This window comes from Ictidomys tridecemlineatus, chromosome 5 (genome assembly GCF_052094955.1).
Source record: "Ictidomys tridecemlineatus isolate mIctTri1 chromosome 5, mIctTri1.hap1, whole genome shotgun sequence".
Classification (NCBI taxonomy): domain Eukaryota; kingdom Metazoa; phylum Chordata; class Mammalia; order Rodentia; family Sciuridae; genus Ictidomys; species Ictidomys tridecemlineatus.
The window spans coordinates 110651093-110667697 of record NC_135481.1 but is presented as its reverse complement, the minus strand read 5'-3'; the positions used below and the strand labels follow the sequence as shown (position 1 = coordinate 110667697).

The window sequence follows — 16605 nt, the reverse complement described above, 5'->3', positions numbered from 1 at the left end:
GCTGGTGGGGGCAAGCTGGAATTTCATGTTCTTAGTACGTGGACTTCTGAACCATGTGAAGCTACTACCCAGTCCACACATTTTTTTTAAAAAAAAATTAAGAAAATGTTTTTAATAAAGAGGGGAAAAAAGGGCAAAACCACCCTTACCCTTAATCTTTCCCTCATAGCCATCACCTAAGGAAATACCATGGCCCATAAGCTCCAGCTCAGGACTCTAGAATGAGCTAGAGGCCCTGGCAGGCTTCATGGAGCTGCCTAAGGCTGGGAGCCAACTTGAAAACCCCTTTAGTTTCGTTAATCACAGTTTCCCTAAGAATTAGCTATACTAAATCTCGTTTCCTTTCCTGATGGGACTACATATGAGCCCCCAAACCCAATCTGGCAGCTTAGAAGTGTTCGGGACAGCAAAGGCAGAGCCGCCTGTAAATGCGGTGGATCAAGGAATCCTGTGATACCGGACCCTGCACAATGCTGTCCTCTCAGAGGCCGGTTTTAAGAGGGTCACTGCACGACGGCACACTTGGGTTGAAACAGGTCTAATGGGTGGAAGCTGGAAGGTTCTCTATCCCAGCATAGAAGTGCTTGGGAAAGCTCAGGCAGAGGTGGGAAGATCTGAACTAGGAGTTCCAGCTGAGGCTGCGTAATGATACAGGGCAGGGGAGGATGACGGCGTGAGATAGATGCCAGGGTGTCTTCCAACAGAGCAGGCTGTTAACCAGCTCCTCTGAGGAAAGGCAGAGATGTACACAACAGCTGAAATCAAAGAGGGAACCTCAAGCTATTCACAGTGAAGAGCTTACCAGGGCAGAGAGAAGAGCCAAAGTTGCTTTGAGCAACTACCTAAAATCCCTCTTAAAAGCAAACCCCCTTTTAAAAAAAGTGATCAAAAACCAAACCTACATGTACTCTAAGAATAATGGATGAATAATATAAAATTCATGAAAATTTTCACAGTTTTTCTTTTGCAAATTCACATCCATACTAAAGGCTCTAAAAAGACAATTGTTTGTTTCATGGGACAATAAAGTGATTCAGGTATGGGGAAACTTTTAGCATGCTATTAACATATTCCTGCCCCACCCCAAGTTTTCCTTTATATCTTTTTTGGCCAGTGACCAGCAAGAATCCAGATGGGTACCAGGATGAGCAGAAACCAAGAAAGCTACCTGGTAAGTCCTACAGGGCAATACTGGGCCCAGGCCTTCAGCTCGGCAGCTCCTTCCCAGCCCCAGATGCTTTGCAGATGCTGTAGAGATGTATTTGATCTGACTTCTGTAAAAACTGGGAGAAAATCTATTGTGTATAAATACACAAATATATATTTAGAGAAAGTTGTGGATGATTATGCACAGAGAGTGAGTCGAAGGGTGGATAGTGAAGAATACTGTAGGTACTGGGGCTGTTGCTCATTGGTGGAGCATTTGCTAGCATGCACGAGGCATGGATTTGATCCCCTGCACTGCAAAAAACAAAACTCTTGCAACTTTTTCTGCATATTTGTGCAATTAAAAGAGCTGAAAAAGAGAATTAAGTGAATATTTTAGGTTTTGATTTTTCTCAGCACAAATAGCAACTGCCAGGGAGTGAACAGGCCCCTACAAACCCTTGGGTTTTCTGGTGCCAGTCTTCATGGATGAGGTTGGAGGTGTGTATGACAACCCGGAGGCCTTCTTCGTACAGCAGTAGCATCATCTTCCTTCAAAGACAGAAGGAATCAAAAGGCAAAGCATTAGCAAAACCTTAAAAATACGTAATACCTTCTAACTCAAATGTAGTCAATAGCTAGAGGAATTCTCAAACTCATATTACCCAAACTACACTTATAGTATTCCCTTCTACACATCACCATTATGAAAATCTGCTCAAATGACAGAAAGTCATCTTCCAAAAATGCTTCAATGTTCATGGTAAATGGACTTCCCCCACTGTCTACAAGGCCAGTCCTGATCCTTCACCCACCCCACCTAGTCCCTTATCATCTGTTCAAAATTACATTATTATTATGACAACAGGAAACTTCTCGCCCAGTGTTTTTCAAAGAATGGACATAAATCCTGCTGTGGCATGGCGAGCATGCTTTAAACAACTGAAGTAGAATAACTCATAACATACTGCATATATTTAAATAAAGTATTGGTTTAAGAAACTTTGGTTTAACACATAGGCCTGGCTGTGTGCAGTACACCAAAATGTAAAACCTATTCAATGAGTTGCAATTTTAAAAAATTTGCAAGGTGCTTCATCCCCATTAGACTGATTTATTTATTTTTTTGTATCCAACAGGTGCCACGCTTGTCACCTTATGCATACGGACTTCAGGTAAATCTTCCTTTTCCTCTGTTAACTCACATCAGATCTAGTTGAGTTCTCTTTTCTTCCAGGGGCACTTTCTAGGTCATCAAACATTTCTCTTACGTACTTCCAGTGAGAGAGGAAAGAGGATCTAAACAAGAGCTTTCCATTTGAAACCTGAAGACTTGAGCTACAGCCTTTCTCATTAAGAAGCCCGAGGAAACCATTCAGTGTTCCTGAGCCTGTCTCTCATGTGTAACCTGAAGGACCCTCCCTACCTCCTCGGGACAAACCGCACTCTGCTCAGTGTCAAACACTCTGGTGTATTCATCCCCATGGCTCCTTCAGGGTCCTGCTTCATTCTATAATTCAATGTTGGGTGATTTTCATTTTCCCATCATTTTCTAATTATTTCTGTAATCTAAGTTTTCTCTCTTTCACTAGTGTCACTTCTCAAGGCTGCACCTCTGTCTTGACTTAATTTCTCATTTCCACTGAGGCTCAAATATGAACTCTGTTCCTATATTTGGCAAAAAAAAAAAAAAAAACCACAAACAACAACAACAACAAAAACCCTGAACCACCAGTTCTTGCCAAATAAACAGCCACATGGATACTATCGGCAGGATGAGGCCAGCATCAAAAGATAAAGAGAGGACAGAACAGGAGAAAAGAGAATGTGATCTTCAGCTCCTGCCAAGATGAGAAATTAACCCAACCCAGCAAATAGTGAATTAATGCAGAGCAGGAGAAATGACAGCTGCTGAGACATCTTCTTTCCAGTTATGAAATGTGCTCCCTGAAATCTGGGCAAATTTTCATGCACAGTTTGCTACATTAGCAGCTGACTGTAATTAAGGATAAGCCAGTTATGGAACCATGATGTAAATTTTACAAATATTTCCATTAATCAAGGCATCAATTTTCAGAAAAATCATGCACTAATGTCAGGGAATTCTATCAAAATAGGATTATGAATTAATTTCAGGGGAACCATACCAATCTTTTCATAGATAAAAGGACATTGCCACTAAGGTCCCAGTTAAAGAGAGGTAGGAAAGGGTGAGGAACACAGTCACCCTTGAAGAGGTGGACTAGCCATACTGTCTCTCAGCAGTGAGAGTGGCAAAGGGGAGACTTCCCAAATGTGAGGCCAGTCCCTCCAGGGGAAGAAATGAATGCTCATCAGGCACCGTTCCAGACACTGAAGCCGGGTCAGCACACGAGGCGAGGCAGGGCAAGGGAGCTACTCTTATTTTAGTACTGCAGAATCTGTGGCTGGGAGGGGTAACAGAGATCATCTAAGTCACAAAGTGAGACAGTGGGAGAGGTCGTTGGGATCACAAGCTAGTGACCCCTTCAGTGTGCTCAACTTTAACAGGGTATATGACAGTGGGAGAGAGCCTGGCCACAGGTCAGTGGGAAGGGACATGTTCCACCCATCCTGTGACTGAGACTGGTTCCTGCTTAGAAGGTGCATTTGCCATTCAGCAGCTTTGGCTTTCTCTCCTCCTCCCCACATCTGATCTTAGGGCCAGGGTAACTGTGGTCCCAGCTCTGGGGGGAGCCAAAGAGCTTTACCATTTTAAAATGTTGAGAGAGGCCACAGGATCACATAGCAGCCTGCAGGCACAGGATGGAGCAGGTTTAATGCCTCAGGAGACTGAACTTTGGGGAGATGGGCTGCATCTTGATTACTTTTGAGTGCTCTGCACCTGCACCTGGGCAATGCAGGCCTGCTCAGGTGTGCACCATCTCAGAGACTGCCTTCCATCTTCACTGTCGATGGTCTCTCCTGTCAGGGAGGTGAGGTAGCTTACACCTCATCCCCACGAGAGAAAGGATTTTCTCTTTTTCTAACTCACGTGTGTGTTCTGCTTCGCTCACCAAAGATGAAAAGCTGTAAGGACAAAACTATCCTCCAGGTCTGTGACCCAAGAACATAAAGGGATTTAGCACACCATTCTTAAAACAAAAAGCAGTTAATAGTGATTTCAAGACATGAACTCTGTCTTCTAAGATACTGGATTTCAACAAAACGCAAACTTCAGATCCTACCTAGTTTGGAAGGTTCTATTATAGTTACTTCCTTAAGCATTTTAAATCCTGAATTAAGAACTCACGGGGCTGGGGTGTAGGTCAGTGGTAGAGTGCTGGCCTAGCATGGTCAAGGTTCAATCCTCAACACAGCCAAAAAATAAAAACCAAACACTTTCTTCAGATTTAATGTGGCAAATTGTGTATGGGAATGGGAGTGAGAGAGAGAGAGATAGAGACACAGAGAGAGAGAGAGAGAGAGAGTGTGTGTGTGTGTGTGTGTGTGTGTTTTGAATGGACCAAGGGAAACCATGATGTCAACTGCAATAGTGAGCAAACAAGAACAAATTAAAAACTGAAGTTAAAATAAATAATGTGTTCTATTCCTGTCTGCATCACTGGCACAAGAAAATCAGCTACCTATTCTGGGTCTGAGTTTCCTGATCTATAAAATCAAAAGGTTCAAATATTGCCGAAGAGCATTAAACAAAGCATCTCTCCTTCTCCCCACACCACCATGTGTGTGCAGTTCAGCGTGGCTACCTGCTTGATCCCTCCTGGGAGTGACCCTGTAACTGACAACAGCAGTGCAGGGGTTGACTATTCACTCCTAACGCTCATCCCACAGCACAGGCCAAACTGCCGGCACAGAAACCTAGTGCTGGAGGTCTAGCAAATCATGGCCAGATCCATGAGTGATAGGCTAACTCCATGTATTCTCGAATCAGTTAAGTACTTATGCTGGGATTTCAGCTCAAGGTGGGGGACAACCCATTACTGCCTCTCCTTGATGGTATTTTGTATCCTCTGCTGATCCTATAAACTCAGGGATATTAAAAGAATATTTTACACGTGAGTTCACTCTCAGTCCTCAAGCCTGTCCTCTGAATGGGGGGCTGCAACATCCCAGGGCATCTGAAACCAGATCCCGAGGCAAACACCTGGCTTCTCTTCCACTGCAGTCCCTTCTCAAGACAGACTGGCAGAAATAACAGCTGTCAGCACACAAGGAGAAGACGAGCATCATGCCACCACTCAGACCATCTTGACAAGACAACAATAGCTGCAGCCAGATTCCAAACACACCTCCCCTTTCAGGGACTCCTTTCTGCCCTGAAGAAACACGCCTGGAGCAGCTGGCTACTCACCACCAGTCTAGAAGAAAGACGAGGTTTCTTACAAATCTTTACAGGAAAATGTGATTTATAAGGATATTAAATTAGTGATAGTTGTGTCTTATTCTCTCATTTGTACAATCAATTGCTTTGAAAGAGGACTCAGTAAGAGTTATACAACTCATGCAAGATAAATGGAGTTAAAGTGATAATTACTTGCAATGTGTCAAACAGGATGGGAAAAAATTTTTTTCCTATTTATTATATTGCAGAAAATTATTCTAAAATATCTGTCTTGTGCCAGGATAGGTTTTTCAAGTTGATAATTTTTGGTAAGTAGTTTTTCTTTCAATCATAGAATGGAGTTGACCAATGATATGCTATTCAATACAATTCATTCTTACCAATCACAGAACTTTTTAAAAGCAGGGGAATCTATAGGCACATGACCTGCACACATAGTCCACCCAACCACAATCAACTCCTTCAAGCCAGGTCTACCAGGAGTTCTCAATGGAAGGTGAGAGTCACAGATTTAAAACTTCATGCTGAGACTCAAAATCTCAGTACAACAGTTAATGCTTTAGAAGACAACATCACTTAATCCATTACTGATCCAACATCCCATATTAGTCCTTGTAAGGGCACTTTTTGCAAACGTATCCCTTTATCTATTAAAATCACATCCTCCCCCATTTCATGAGAGTTGCTTACGTGTGGTGTGTTCCAAATGCAATATCCAACTTTGCCTAGGATGAAAAAATATTGAGTTATTCTTTTTAAAAAGGATCAAGTAATAATAACCCTATTTATTAGAAAATAAATTAGAAAAAGGATCAAACTAACTTTAAAAAAATTTCTTTTACTGCCCTCTAAATTAAAAGACAGCTTTTTTAAAAAAAATTTGTTCTTTTTAGTTACACATGACAGTAGAATGTATTCTGGCATATTATACATACATGGAGTATAACTTTTTAAATTAGGATCCTATTCTTGTGGTTGTACATGATGTGAAGTTACCCTGGTTGACAAATAAAAGGTTGGGAAAGTTATGTCCATTTAATTCTACTGTCCTTCTTATTCCCATCCCCACTCCCTTTGCCTCATTTTCCTTTGTCTAATCCAATAGATTTCTATTCTGTCCACTTTGTTGTAGGTTAGCATCCACATATCAGAGAGAACATTTGGCCTTTGGTTTTGGGGGATTGGTTTATTTCACTTAGCATATCTCCAGTTCCATTCATTTATCAGCAAATGCCATAATTTAATTCTTCTTTAAGGCTGAGTAATATTCCGCTGTGTATATATTCCACATTGTCTTTATCCATTCATTTGTTGTGAGGCACCTAGATTGGTTCCATAGCTTGGCAATATCCAACTTTGTGAATTGAGCTGCTATAAATATTAATGTAGGTGTATCTGATTTTAAGTTCTTTGGGTATATGACTGAGGACTGGGATAACTGGATCAAATGGTGGTTCCATACTGCTTTTCATAGTGGCTGCACCAATTTGCAATCCCATCAACAATGTATGAGAGTACTTTGTCTCTACATCCTCGCTGTTTTAGTCAGCTATTTCGCCACTGTGACTAAAAAAACCCAACCAGAAAAATTGTAGAGGAGAAAGGGTTTATCGGTGGGCTCCCAGTTTCAGAGGTCTTAGTTCATAAAAGGCTGGCTTCATTTATTATTCTCCAGGTGAGGGAACGTCATGGTGGAAGAGTGTGGTAGAGGGGAGCAGCTCACGTCATGACCAGAAAGCAGAGAGATCTCCACTTGCCAGATACCTATATATTCCCCAAAGCCACGCCCCCAATGCCCTACCTCCTCCAGCCACACCTCACCTGCCTTCAGTTATCAATTATCCCCATCAGGTGATTAATTCACTGATTGAATTAAGACTCTTGTGACCCAATCATTTCTTCTCTAAACCTTCTTGCATTATCTCACACATGAGCTTTTGGGGACACCTCACATCCCAACCATAACATTCGCCAATATTTATTGTTACTTGTGTTCTTTATACCTGCCATTCTGACTGGAGCGAGATGGAATTTCAGTGTAATTTAATTTGCATTTCTCTAATTGCTAATTGCTAGAGAAAAGCAAATTAAAATTGCATGGCATTGACACAAAAACAGACATGAAGACCAATGGTACAGAATAGAAGACACAGAGACTAATATAATAAAAATTACTTCATACTAGACAAAGGCTCCATAAACATACACTGGAGAAAAGATAGCTTCTTCAACAAATGGTGCTGGGAAAACTGGAAATCCATATGCAGTAGAATAATACTGAACCCTTATCTCTCACCCTGCACAAACTTAACTTGAAGTGGATCAAGGACCTAGGCATTAGTCCAGAGACCCAGTTCTTACTAGAAGAAAAAGTAGGCCCAACCCTACATCATTTATTGAGGCAGCTTAGGAACTGACTCCTTCAACAAGACTCCCAAAGCGTAATAAGTACAATCAAGAATTAATAAGTGGGATGGTATAAAACTAAAAAGCTCCCTCACTTCAAAGGAAACAATCAGGAATGTGAACAGAAAGCCTATAGAATGGGAGAAAATCTTTACCACCTGTACCTCAGATAGAGCATTAATTAATCTCCAGATTATACAAAGAACTCAAAAAACTTAACACCAAAAAACCCAAAAACCAAAATAAATAAATAAATAGGCAAAAGAACTGACAGGCACTAATCACAGAATAAGAAATATGAACGGTCAAAAAAATATATAAAAAAACATTCAACAAAATAGCTTTTATATAATCCAGGAAGGCTCATTTAAAAAAAAATTACTTTTTTCTGCTCAGAATGATTCAATATATACTGCATTTTTAATTACAGTAATTAGGAGTAAGAAGCCTAATTTCTTTAGTTGTCAAAAAACTAATAAAACAAATGATTCTAAGTAGTTTAAAATTAGATCTTTGGTTTGTTATAGAAGAAACCAAAGTTTTCAGAGCACATTTAGAAGAAACACTGAATGTGTGTGTTGGCAACAAAAAAATGTTAAAAAAAAAATCTCTTATACTGAAAATATTGAAAGAGCTGAAAATAAAGATATTATTACATCAATTTTTGTTACAAAATGACATCTTTACAAATAAATGGAAGGTATGTAGAGAAGTAAAACATTTTATCTAACATCTGGTACAAGAAGACCTTGATTAAGCATAAGATGCCAGAAGGCAGAGACCATGAAAGAATCAAAATAAACAACTATGGAAACAGCTTGGCGATCAGCAATGCAGTACTTGGGCTCAAATCTTGTCTTCCGAATTTTGCATAACTTTGGAAAACACTTTATGATTTTTTTGTCTCAGCTTTCTCCTCTTCTAAAGAGGGTACTGTTACAAGATTTAGAAAGCTGTATAAGGAGCAAATGAGGAAATATAAAATGCTTAGGAAAGGGTCCCTGAATGCAGTAAGCACATCACCACGGTGGCAATCCCTACCACCTTTCCCTCACCCTGCCTCCCTCCTCACTGCATGACGGAAGGGTGGAACTGTCTGCTGGGGCAGCAATGGGATACACAGGTAGGTACAACACAGCTCCTGGTTTGGGGACACTCACAGACCTGCATGCATTTACGTGCTCTGGACAGGGTGAGAGAGTTTGGAACTGTACTACATATCCTTAAAGTTATAAAATTAGAAGGAACATTATCACTTTGTAAACATACTTAGCTCGGAAAGAACAATGGTCAAGAGACCTGGCTCTTGACTTTAGTTTTGTTATAAGTTACATGCTTTTAGGCACAAGAAAACACAATGCCTTTATTTTGTTTATCTTTTCAAAAAGATAATGTTTGATGGACGCTTTTTTGGGCTAATGTATCAAATCCTTTAAACTCTATAGTGAATGGCATTAGCAATCCATTTTAACCATGAAGAAATTAGGCTGACACAGTTAGGTTTAAGTGACAAGACTAGCAAGACACAACATTATGGAGTGAATATTGGGTGCCCCCCTTCCAAATTCTTATGTTGAAGTCCAAACCCCAAGATGACTGTATTCAGAGAGAGGAACTTTATGGAGGGAATTAAGGTTAAATGAAGTTCTAAGGTGGGAACAGATCCAATGTGATGAGCATCCTCATAAGAAGAAACACCAGAGCACTTGAGTGGCCTCCCCACTTCCCTGTGCCATGTGAGAAGACCAGGAGAAGGTGGCCACCTACAAGGCAAGAAGAGGGCCCTCACCAGGACTTGGGTTGGTGTGCATCTGGATCTCAAATTTTTGGCTTCCAGAATGGTGAGAAATAAAGGCCTGCAGGTAGAGATCTTAGACAAAACCCGGCAGTATGACTCCTGACCACCCCAAGGCCTCAACATCTGGCCTTAGGCCCCACATTTGCAAAATGGGATAAGTGCCAGCACCCACTGACTCCTTGACTAATGTGCCTTGGCTTTAATGATACTGCTGGAAAAAAATCAGAATTCATCTTACAGACAGGGTATTGCTCAAATGGCTATATTCTGCTCTATCTCCAACTTTTTTAAAAAATATTTTTTAGGGTTGATTGACCTTTATTTAATTTATTTATATGCAGTGCTGAGAATTGAACTCAGTTCCTCACACATACTAGGCAAGCACTCTACCACTAAGCTACAATCCCAGCCCCATCTCCAACTTTTGAGCTGGGAAAACTTTTGTGCAGCTTTCTTGGTGCAAGTTTTGGAAGAAGGGTCTTGTTATGCCCTCTAGTGGCCAGCATGAGTATGTATGCCACCAGACACAGAATGGTCTCTCCTAAACCTTCTAGTGTGGGTGGTTAGTAATTGAAAAACACTTTCTATTCCCATTTAATCACTGGTTTTCAATTTATGCCAATTTATTTCTGTCTACTTTTTAAAAAAATTTAATTCTGTCTACTTTTTAAAATTTATTACTATTTAGTGTGATGGAAGCTACCCTACTGCACTTTAACAACTTCTTTGTTGCTGGAAACAGAAGCAGAACAATGGAATTTTAGGCAACTCCTGAGCAGAGGCATATCACATGCATAAAGATGAGCCACAAACATGACATTTGTGGGATGGAAAAAGGCACATTCTAAAACCATAACTACATAAAGTGAAGAGGGCTAAATTAGGGAAAAATGCTGTGAGGTTTGTTTAAAATGGATACTAAGCTCTCATACTATTTTTTTAAAAATATTTACTTTTTAGTTATAGAGGGATACAATATTTTCATTTTATTTTCATGTGGTGCTGAGGATCGAACCTAGTGCCTCATAATGCTAGGTGAGCAGTCTGCCTCTGAGCCAAAAATCCCAGCCCTTTCATGCTGCTTTTTTTTTTTTTCATTTGTAGATGAACACAATGCCTTTATTTTGTTTATCTTTATGTGGTGCTAAGGACTGAACCCAGTGCCCCACACATAATAGGCAAGCACTCTACCACTGAGCCACAACCCCAGCCCTGTTTTTGTTTTTTTTAAATTTTTTTCTTAGTTGTAGTTGGACACAATACCTTTATTTTTTATTTATTTATTTTTAAGTGGTGCTAAGGATTGAACCCAGTGTCTTGTACGTGCTAGGCAAGCACTCTACCGCTGAGCCACAACCCTAGCCCCTCTCATACTATTTAAATATTTTAAAAATACAGATATCATTTATAGTTGGAAGAGTGACACAATGAGAGCTAAAATTCTTATATTGTGTTTAAGTAGGGAAGAAAAGACCCCAGACAGAAAATGGCAAAAGATGTCAGGTAGCATGCACTGTGCCCCAGAGCAGGAATCTGGAGCCAGTTTCACCAAGCTGATGGCAAGAGAGGTCTGAAGGCGACTTCACCATGTTTTCTCAGGAATGGTCTCACAATCCTGCTAGAAGGATCAGCAGCTACTTACAAGACCCTTTCTACAGGAAAGAAATCTTAAATGTAAAAGATTCTTCTGAATTCCTTTCTTCCCACTTCATTGTTTCTTGCTCAGAATGACACTTGAAATAAGAGGTCTGTTGGGATGTGGGGAAAGCAGTGGGTCTTAACAAAAGTGTGAGACTCACCTGCACACTGTAGCCCGACCAGTCTATCAGGACAAGATTACGGGAGCTTTTTTGCCTTCTTTTCTACTTTGCTTTGGTCCCAGCAAAGCAAGCGTATACCTGATATGAGACCATTCAATATTCCCTCACTGGACTTGGACAGAATGCACACAGAACTCACCAAAGTCTCCTAACAGTCTCTTAGTCTATGGGACTTTCCAGTGTAGATCTTAGGTATGTCTCATGTGAAAAAGAACTGAAGACAATGGTTAAATTGCCAATGGCAGCTGAGAGAAGTCAGATAAGGTGTCAGAAGAACACAGTTTTCTGCTGAATTCACACAAAGACACTTGCAGGCACTGAATTGCATCCAGAGGACCTGTTCAGTGCTGGAAGCCAGGTTTTGCGAGGCACGATGACAAACTGGGTGCAACCAGGAGTACGGGCAGGTCGGGGTCAGTCAGATCTGGATCTATGGTACACAGACCACAGCTGAGTGACTGCTCAAAACTGAGAGAACTAAGAGAAATAGGATACATTCCCTCACAACCATGAATCACCAGCAGGTGAATGAGCTGGGTTATCTCAAGACAAGCCAAGGCCAGACTAGAATCTGCTGGTGACGCTGGAGACAGGCTGTTGGCACTAAGCAGGAGGAGGAACTAAAGGCCTAAAATCCCTTCTGATTCTTGGACTGAGCGTGACGTCCAGTGGCAAAAGGCAGCTTACCTGGCAGAGGGAAACGTTCTCATAAGGTTTTGCTTGGGCATGTAGGTGAGCCTTGGCTTCCCGTTTATCACCATGCACAAGCAGGATCGGCTTCTTCCTGAAAAGAGACCAGAGGGTTTACAGGGCATCGTGGTACCGTTCCTACAGCAGGGCTCTTGCCTCATTAAGGAATGCAGCTTCTTTTCCACCTGGCACCTGCTCATGGCCTCAGTGGTGACTGAGGACAGGGGCTAACACTGGGCAGTGGTCAGTCAAGGCTCGTTACCCTTGTCAGGGAGTCACATGGCCTGATGCTGAAGCCTGCTGTGACACAACAAAGTCCTTGAATAATTATCTTCTTTAGTGCAAACGAGTAGCTCTGTGTTAATATTTTAAAATTAAGTAGATTAAAAATGACAGTTATTGTATGATGCTTTCCCCCCTTCTTTTTGGACAAAGCAACACATCCATTTCACTCTGTACCTATACTTACTGCAGATGGCTAGTCAGCCACAAATGGGGGAGCAGGGAAAGATAACCAAGGGCTGGAAACTGCAGGGAACCTTGTCTGATACATAAGTACCTGGGAGACTTGGTAAGTTTAAACCTCCCCAGCCATAGCTGCATCCTCTTAAGAAAGACTCTGTATCAACATCAGGTCAAACCCTACCAGGAGGCCTGGATCCTCCCTCATCAACTAAGCCACCACCACTCCCATTACTCTGGCAACGAAAACATCAAGACCCTCAAAAAGAAAGCCTGCTGAAGGCTTTTCAAAGAGTAATAAAACTGATTAAGGGGAAAGGAATTGAGGCAAGAATGGGAGACTCAATGTCCTTAGAATCTCCCACTCTGTGAGCACCACAGTATTCTTTCTTGGAGGTGGTCCATGTGGCTGCCAGTCACAGTCAAGAGACCTGGGCGGGACACTGGAAACTTCCCTGGAACCCCTAATGAAACTGGAGGGCAGGAGGGACCACTGGCCCTCTCCTGAGAACCCCTTCTCTCTAGAGGGTGACCCCTTTCCCCTTTCCTAGCCCTGTTAATAAACTTATGCCTTTACTGAGTAATATGTCTGAAATTTTTCTGGCCTGATCCCAAGAACTGGGGTGATGAGGGAGGCCTCTGTGCTGCCTCTGCCCTGTAACACTTACTAAGCTCCTACTATGTGTTACACATACAATGCAAGACCCAGGATACAACAGTGAACAGGAACAAGCCCTCAGCACAATGCAGACTTGTGAACAGGCAGTGAAGTTTTAGTGCACCAGAGTTCAAAGTACATTGAGAATTTTCCAATTCCAAAGACTACATAAAAGCACTCTTCAGGAATAGATTAGAAATGCTTTTAAGGGATTTTTGATCTTCTCCAGTTAATTCAAAGCAAGCTTATCCTTAGAAATCAATAAATCTTTATGAGCTTTCCCAACACAACAAAAACTGGATTTTTTTTTTTTCCCCAACAAGCAATTGAGCAAGATAAACTGCCACTACTTCCACATTAATCAATTATGGGGCAGAAAGATTCTCTGCATACACAAAAGGACAATGCTCAACTGGAAAGAAACATCCCAGGAAATGCGCTTTCAGTACAAGAGCCTGACGACTGCACACCCATAGCCTAGTTCTGCCAGCACAGGTAAAACAGCACTAGGAAACAGGTGTTCCCAATTGCTTACCAAGTAGGGAAACTGTGGAAAAGCAGTGCAACTAGAAAGAGAGAATAATATTTGAAATACTCACGCCATCTACAACCTGGAAATAAAACGTGGTATCATCTTAAAAACAGTAAACACTGCTGAGACAAGTTGAAGGCCTCATTAATTCCTTCAGGTTTCTTGGTTCTACAAACTACCATGAAAAGGCAGCATGTGAACAATGGTAGGTACTAACTCTTACCATCTGAAAATTCTACATACAAATTCTGGATGTTACCTAAACCTGCCATTTAGGTCATTCCTCATCCTTACCATACTCTGGACAGCTTCAGCATTAAGGGAGTGGAGGGAAGGGAGGATCTTTCATCCCTGCCTTAGTTTCTGAGAGTTCAGGGGCCACTCAATTCAACCCATAGAGGTGCTAAAGGGATTACAGCCTACACTCCTAACAGACTTCCACAAACTGGGTACCTAACCACCTGAGACCTGCTGTTCCACAGTTCTCGAGCAGGAGTCTGCAGGGCTGGTTCCTCCTGAGGTCCGTGAGGGAGAATCTGCTCCATACTTTCCCCTGGCTTCTGGAACCTCTGGCATTCTTTTGCCTTCACAGTCGTCTCTATGTCTAAATTTCCCCTTTTCATAAGGACACCAGTCACTGATTTAGTGGTCACTCTTATGACATCATTTTAATTTGGTTAATGACCTCCAATGAAGACTATCTGCAAATATAGTCACCTTCTGAGGTAAGAAGGCTTAGGATACCAAGAGATCTTTTTGGGGAACAATTCAACCCATAGAGGTGCTAAAGGGATTACAGCCTACACTCTGCCAATGCTTCGAGGGCAGTTTTTGAGAAGCAAAGAGAGGGGAACTAAAATCACCTGTGCAGCACCCAGGGACACATTGCCTGGAAAAGCCTGGGGCAGCCTACTTTTCTCCTCCCTCCTTCCTAGCAAAACCCTGGTGTTATGCCAGGCAAGATAATGTTATGCCAGCAAAAAGCCACAGTGCAGCCTCATTAGAGATGGTTATTGTCCTGTAGCTGGGCCCTGCTCAATGAACTAGAGACTCTTTCTTCCTTCTCCTCCTTCCTGCTACCTGGAACTCGAACAACTAGCTGGAGCCCTGGGTTGGCATCCTGAACCACAAGGTGACTCTGAAGACTGAAGCCATACACCAGCATAGTGGGTCAGACAGACAGAAAAGTAGGTGGATAAGTCCAGGGAAAACCACAAGGCTCCAATGCAAACCACAGATACCTATCATCTGGACTTCTTCAGTTGACTTAAACTGTTACTTTGGGTGTTCTATTACACACAGCTAAGACTAATCCTCTAGATTATAGATCAAATCCAAGCCCTTGAGTATCAAAGCTGCCTGTGAAACATCAGCATTTCACCCTCTATACCAAAAAAGGCATCCATAATCCAATGTCTTAAATGCACCCATGAGTTTGAGGGTCCTGACAATCATTTTTTGTGTATGTATTCCTCCACCCTACTTGCCCTTATAAGATTCTGCCACATAAACGTATTAGACACAGGAATGCATGCATGGCATGCCACTGTGCTAAGCTCTATTTATTTGGTCTCAATTGCTGATGCACTGCTGATGGTGGATCTGGAAATCCATCACTTCCACAGCTTGGATAAGAGAGGGCTATGACCTCCTAAGAACTACAGAAAGATGCTCAAAAAATGTTGGTATGGACGTGCTAAGCAACATGTAGTTGGCCACATGTCGACATATGTACTGGTTAAGACGGAGATGACCATTTCCTTCATATTAACACTGGACATGAAGTTCTGTTATCTGAGGTAGAATTTGTTCTTTTCCATTCTGGATAGAACACAGAGAAAAGCACTAAGACTGGCAAAAAGAATGTGTATGATTAAAAAGATTTTAAAATGCTGTTCTCCCCAAATAATTTCATGTCTATATGATTTCAATGACTCAAAAGAAATACTTAAAAAAAAGGCAGCTTTTTACCTGACAATGCAACTCTCGTGTTTCACAGCATTGTAGTTTACCGTGTGCCATGACCCCTTTAACTCACCTGAACTCTGGCGGATACTGCTTTACGAGCCAGACTACATCAAAACAGTAGTTGAACTAGACAAAGGAAAAAGAAAAGCAACTAAGCCATAGGTGATTCAACCAAGCAGTTCATAAGAACTGTTTGGTTATAAAATTGAAAGAAACTCTAAAATAATGATGTACTACATATATTTTTTGTAAATCTACACAGTTACGGTACAATACTCATGAATAAACTTAATTTCTGTCTTAAAGGAATATGTGGCTGAAGAACCCCACATAAATGGATCCAAACACACAAGAAAATAGGTTCTATGGAAATTACCTCTGCCCGGCTTGGCAGTGTTTATACTTCTCAAGAGGGTGCTCTTATGTTGGTTCTAGTAGCCTGAGGTTAATTTAAATAAGGGGGCTTATAAATGTATTCTTTTCCACCCTAGATGATTACAAAAAGACAGATGCTCAAGACAAGGAGCCCAGAACTATTGGAAAAAGACATGTCCCTTCAGTCTGACTTACTGGATAGCCTGGTATACAGGCACCTGGGACTGCCCATGCACTAGGCTTATAAGTCCCATCTTCTTGTGCCTGGGCAATCTAGCTGAATGCCTGCAAGAATACCCCACATTCCACAGAGACCAGGACTCTCAGGGCCAAACCAAACACAAAGGCCACAGAGCACTCGTCCTGTTATGATTTCACACACAAAGGGACCAGCGCAGGCAGGCAGGAGCCATGGAACATATAGCG

The 16605-nt window shown here is 41.7% G+C and overlaps 1 protein-coding gene across 6 annotated transcripts in view; it reads right to left on the bottom strand.

The window, feature by feature from the left end:
- The window catches only part of Tdp1 (tyrosyl-DNA phosphodiesterase 1), a 77290-nt gene that overhangs the window by 54795 nt on the left and 5890 nt on the right, over positions 1 to 16605 (bottom strand). For all 6 annotated transcript variants that reach the window (XR_013439209.1, XR_013439210.1, XM_078050697.1 and 3 more), the window contains exons 4-7: positions 15875 to 15930; positions 12182 to 12278; positions 6161 to 6195; positions 1606 to 1698 (exon numbers count right to left, since the gene is read on the bottom strand). Coding sequence is in view for 4 of the 6 variants with exons in the window: in XM_078050697.1 (XP_077906823.1) it covers positions 1606 to 1698; positions 6161 to 6195; positions 12182 to 12278; positions 15875 to 15930 (281 nt within the window). In the remaining 2 variants the exon portion in view is untranslated. The remainder of the gene's footprint in view (positions 1 to 1605; positions 1699 to 6160; positions 6196 to 12181; positions 12279 to 15874; positions 15931 to 16605) is intronic.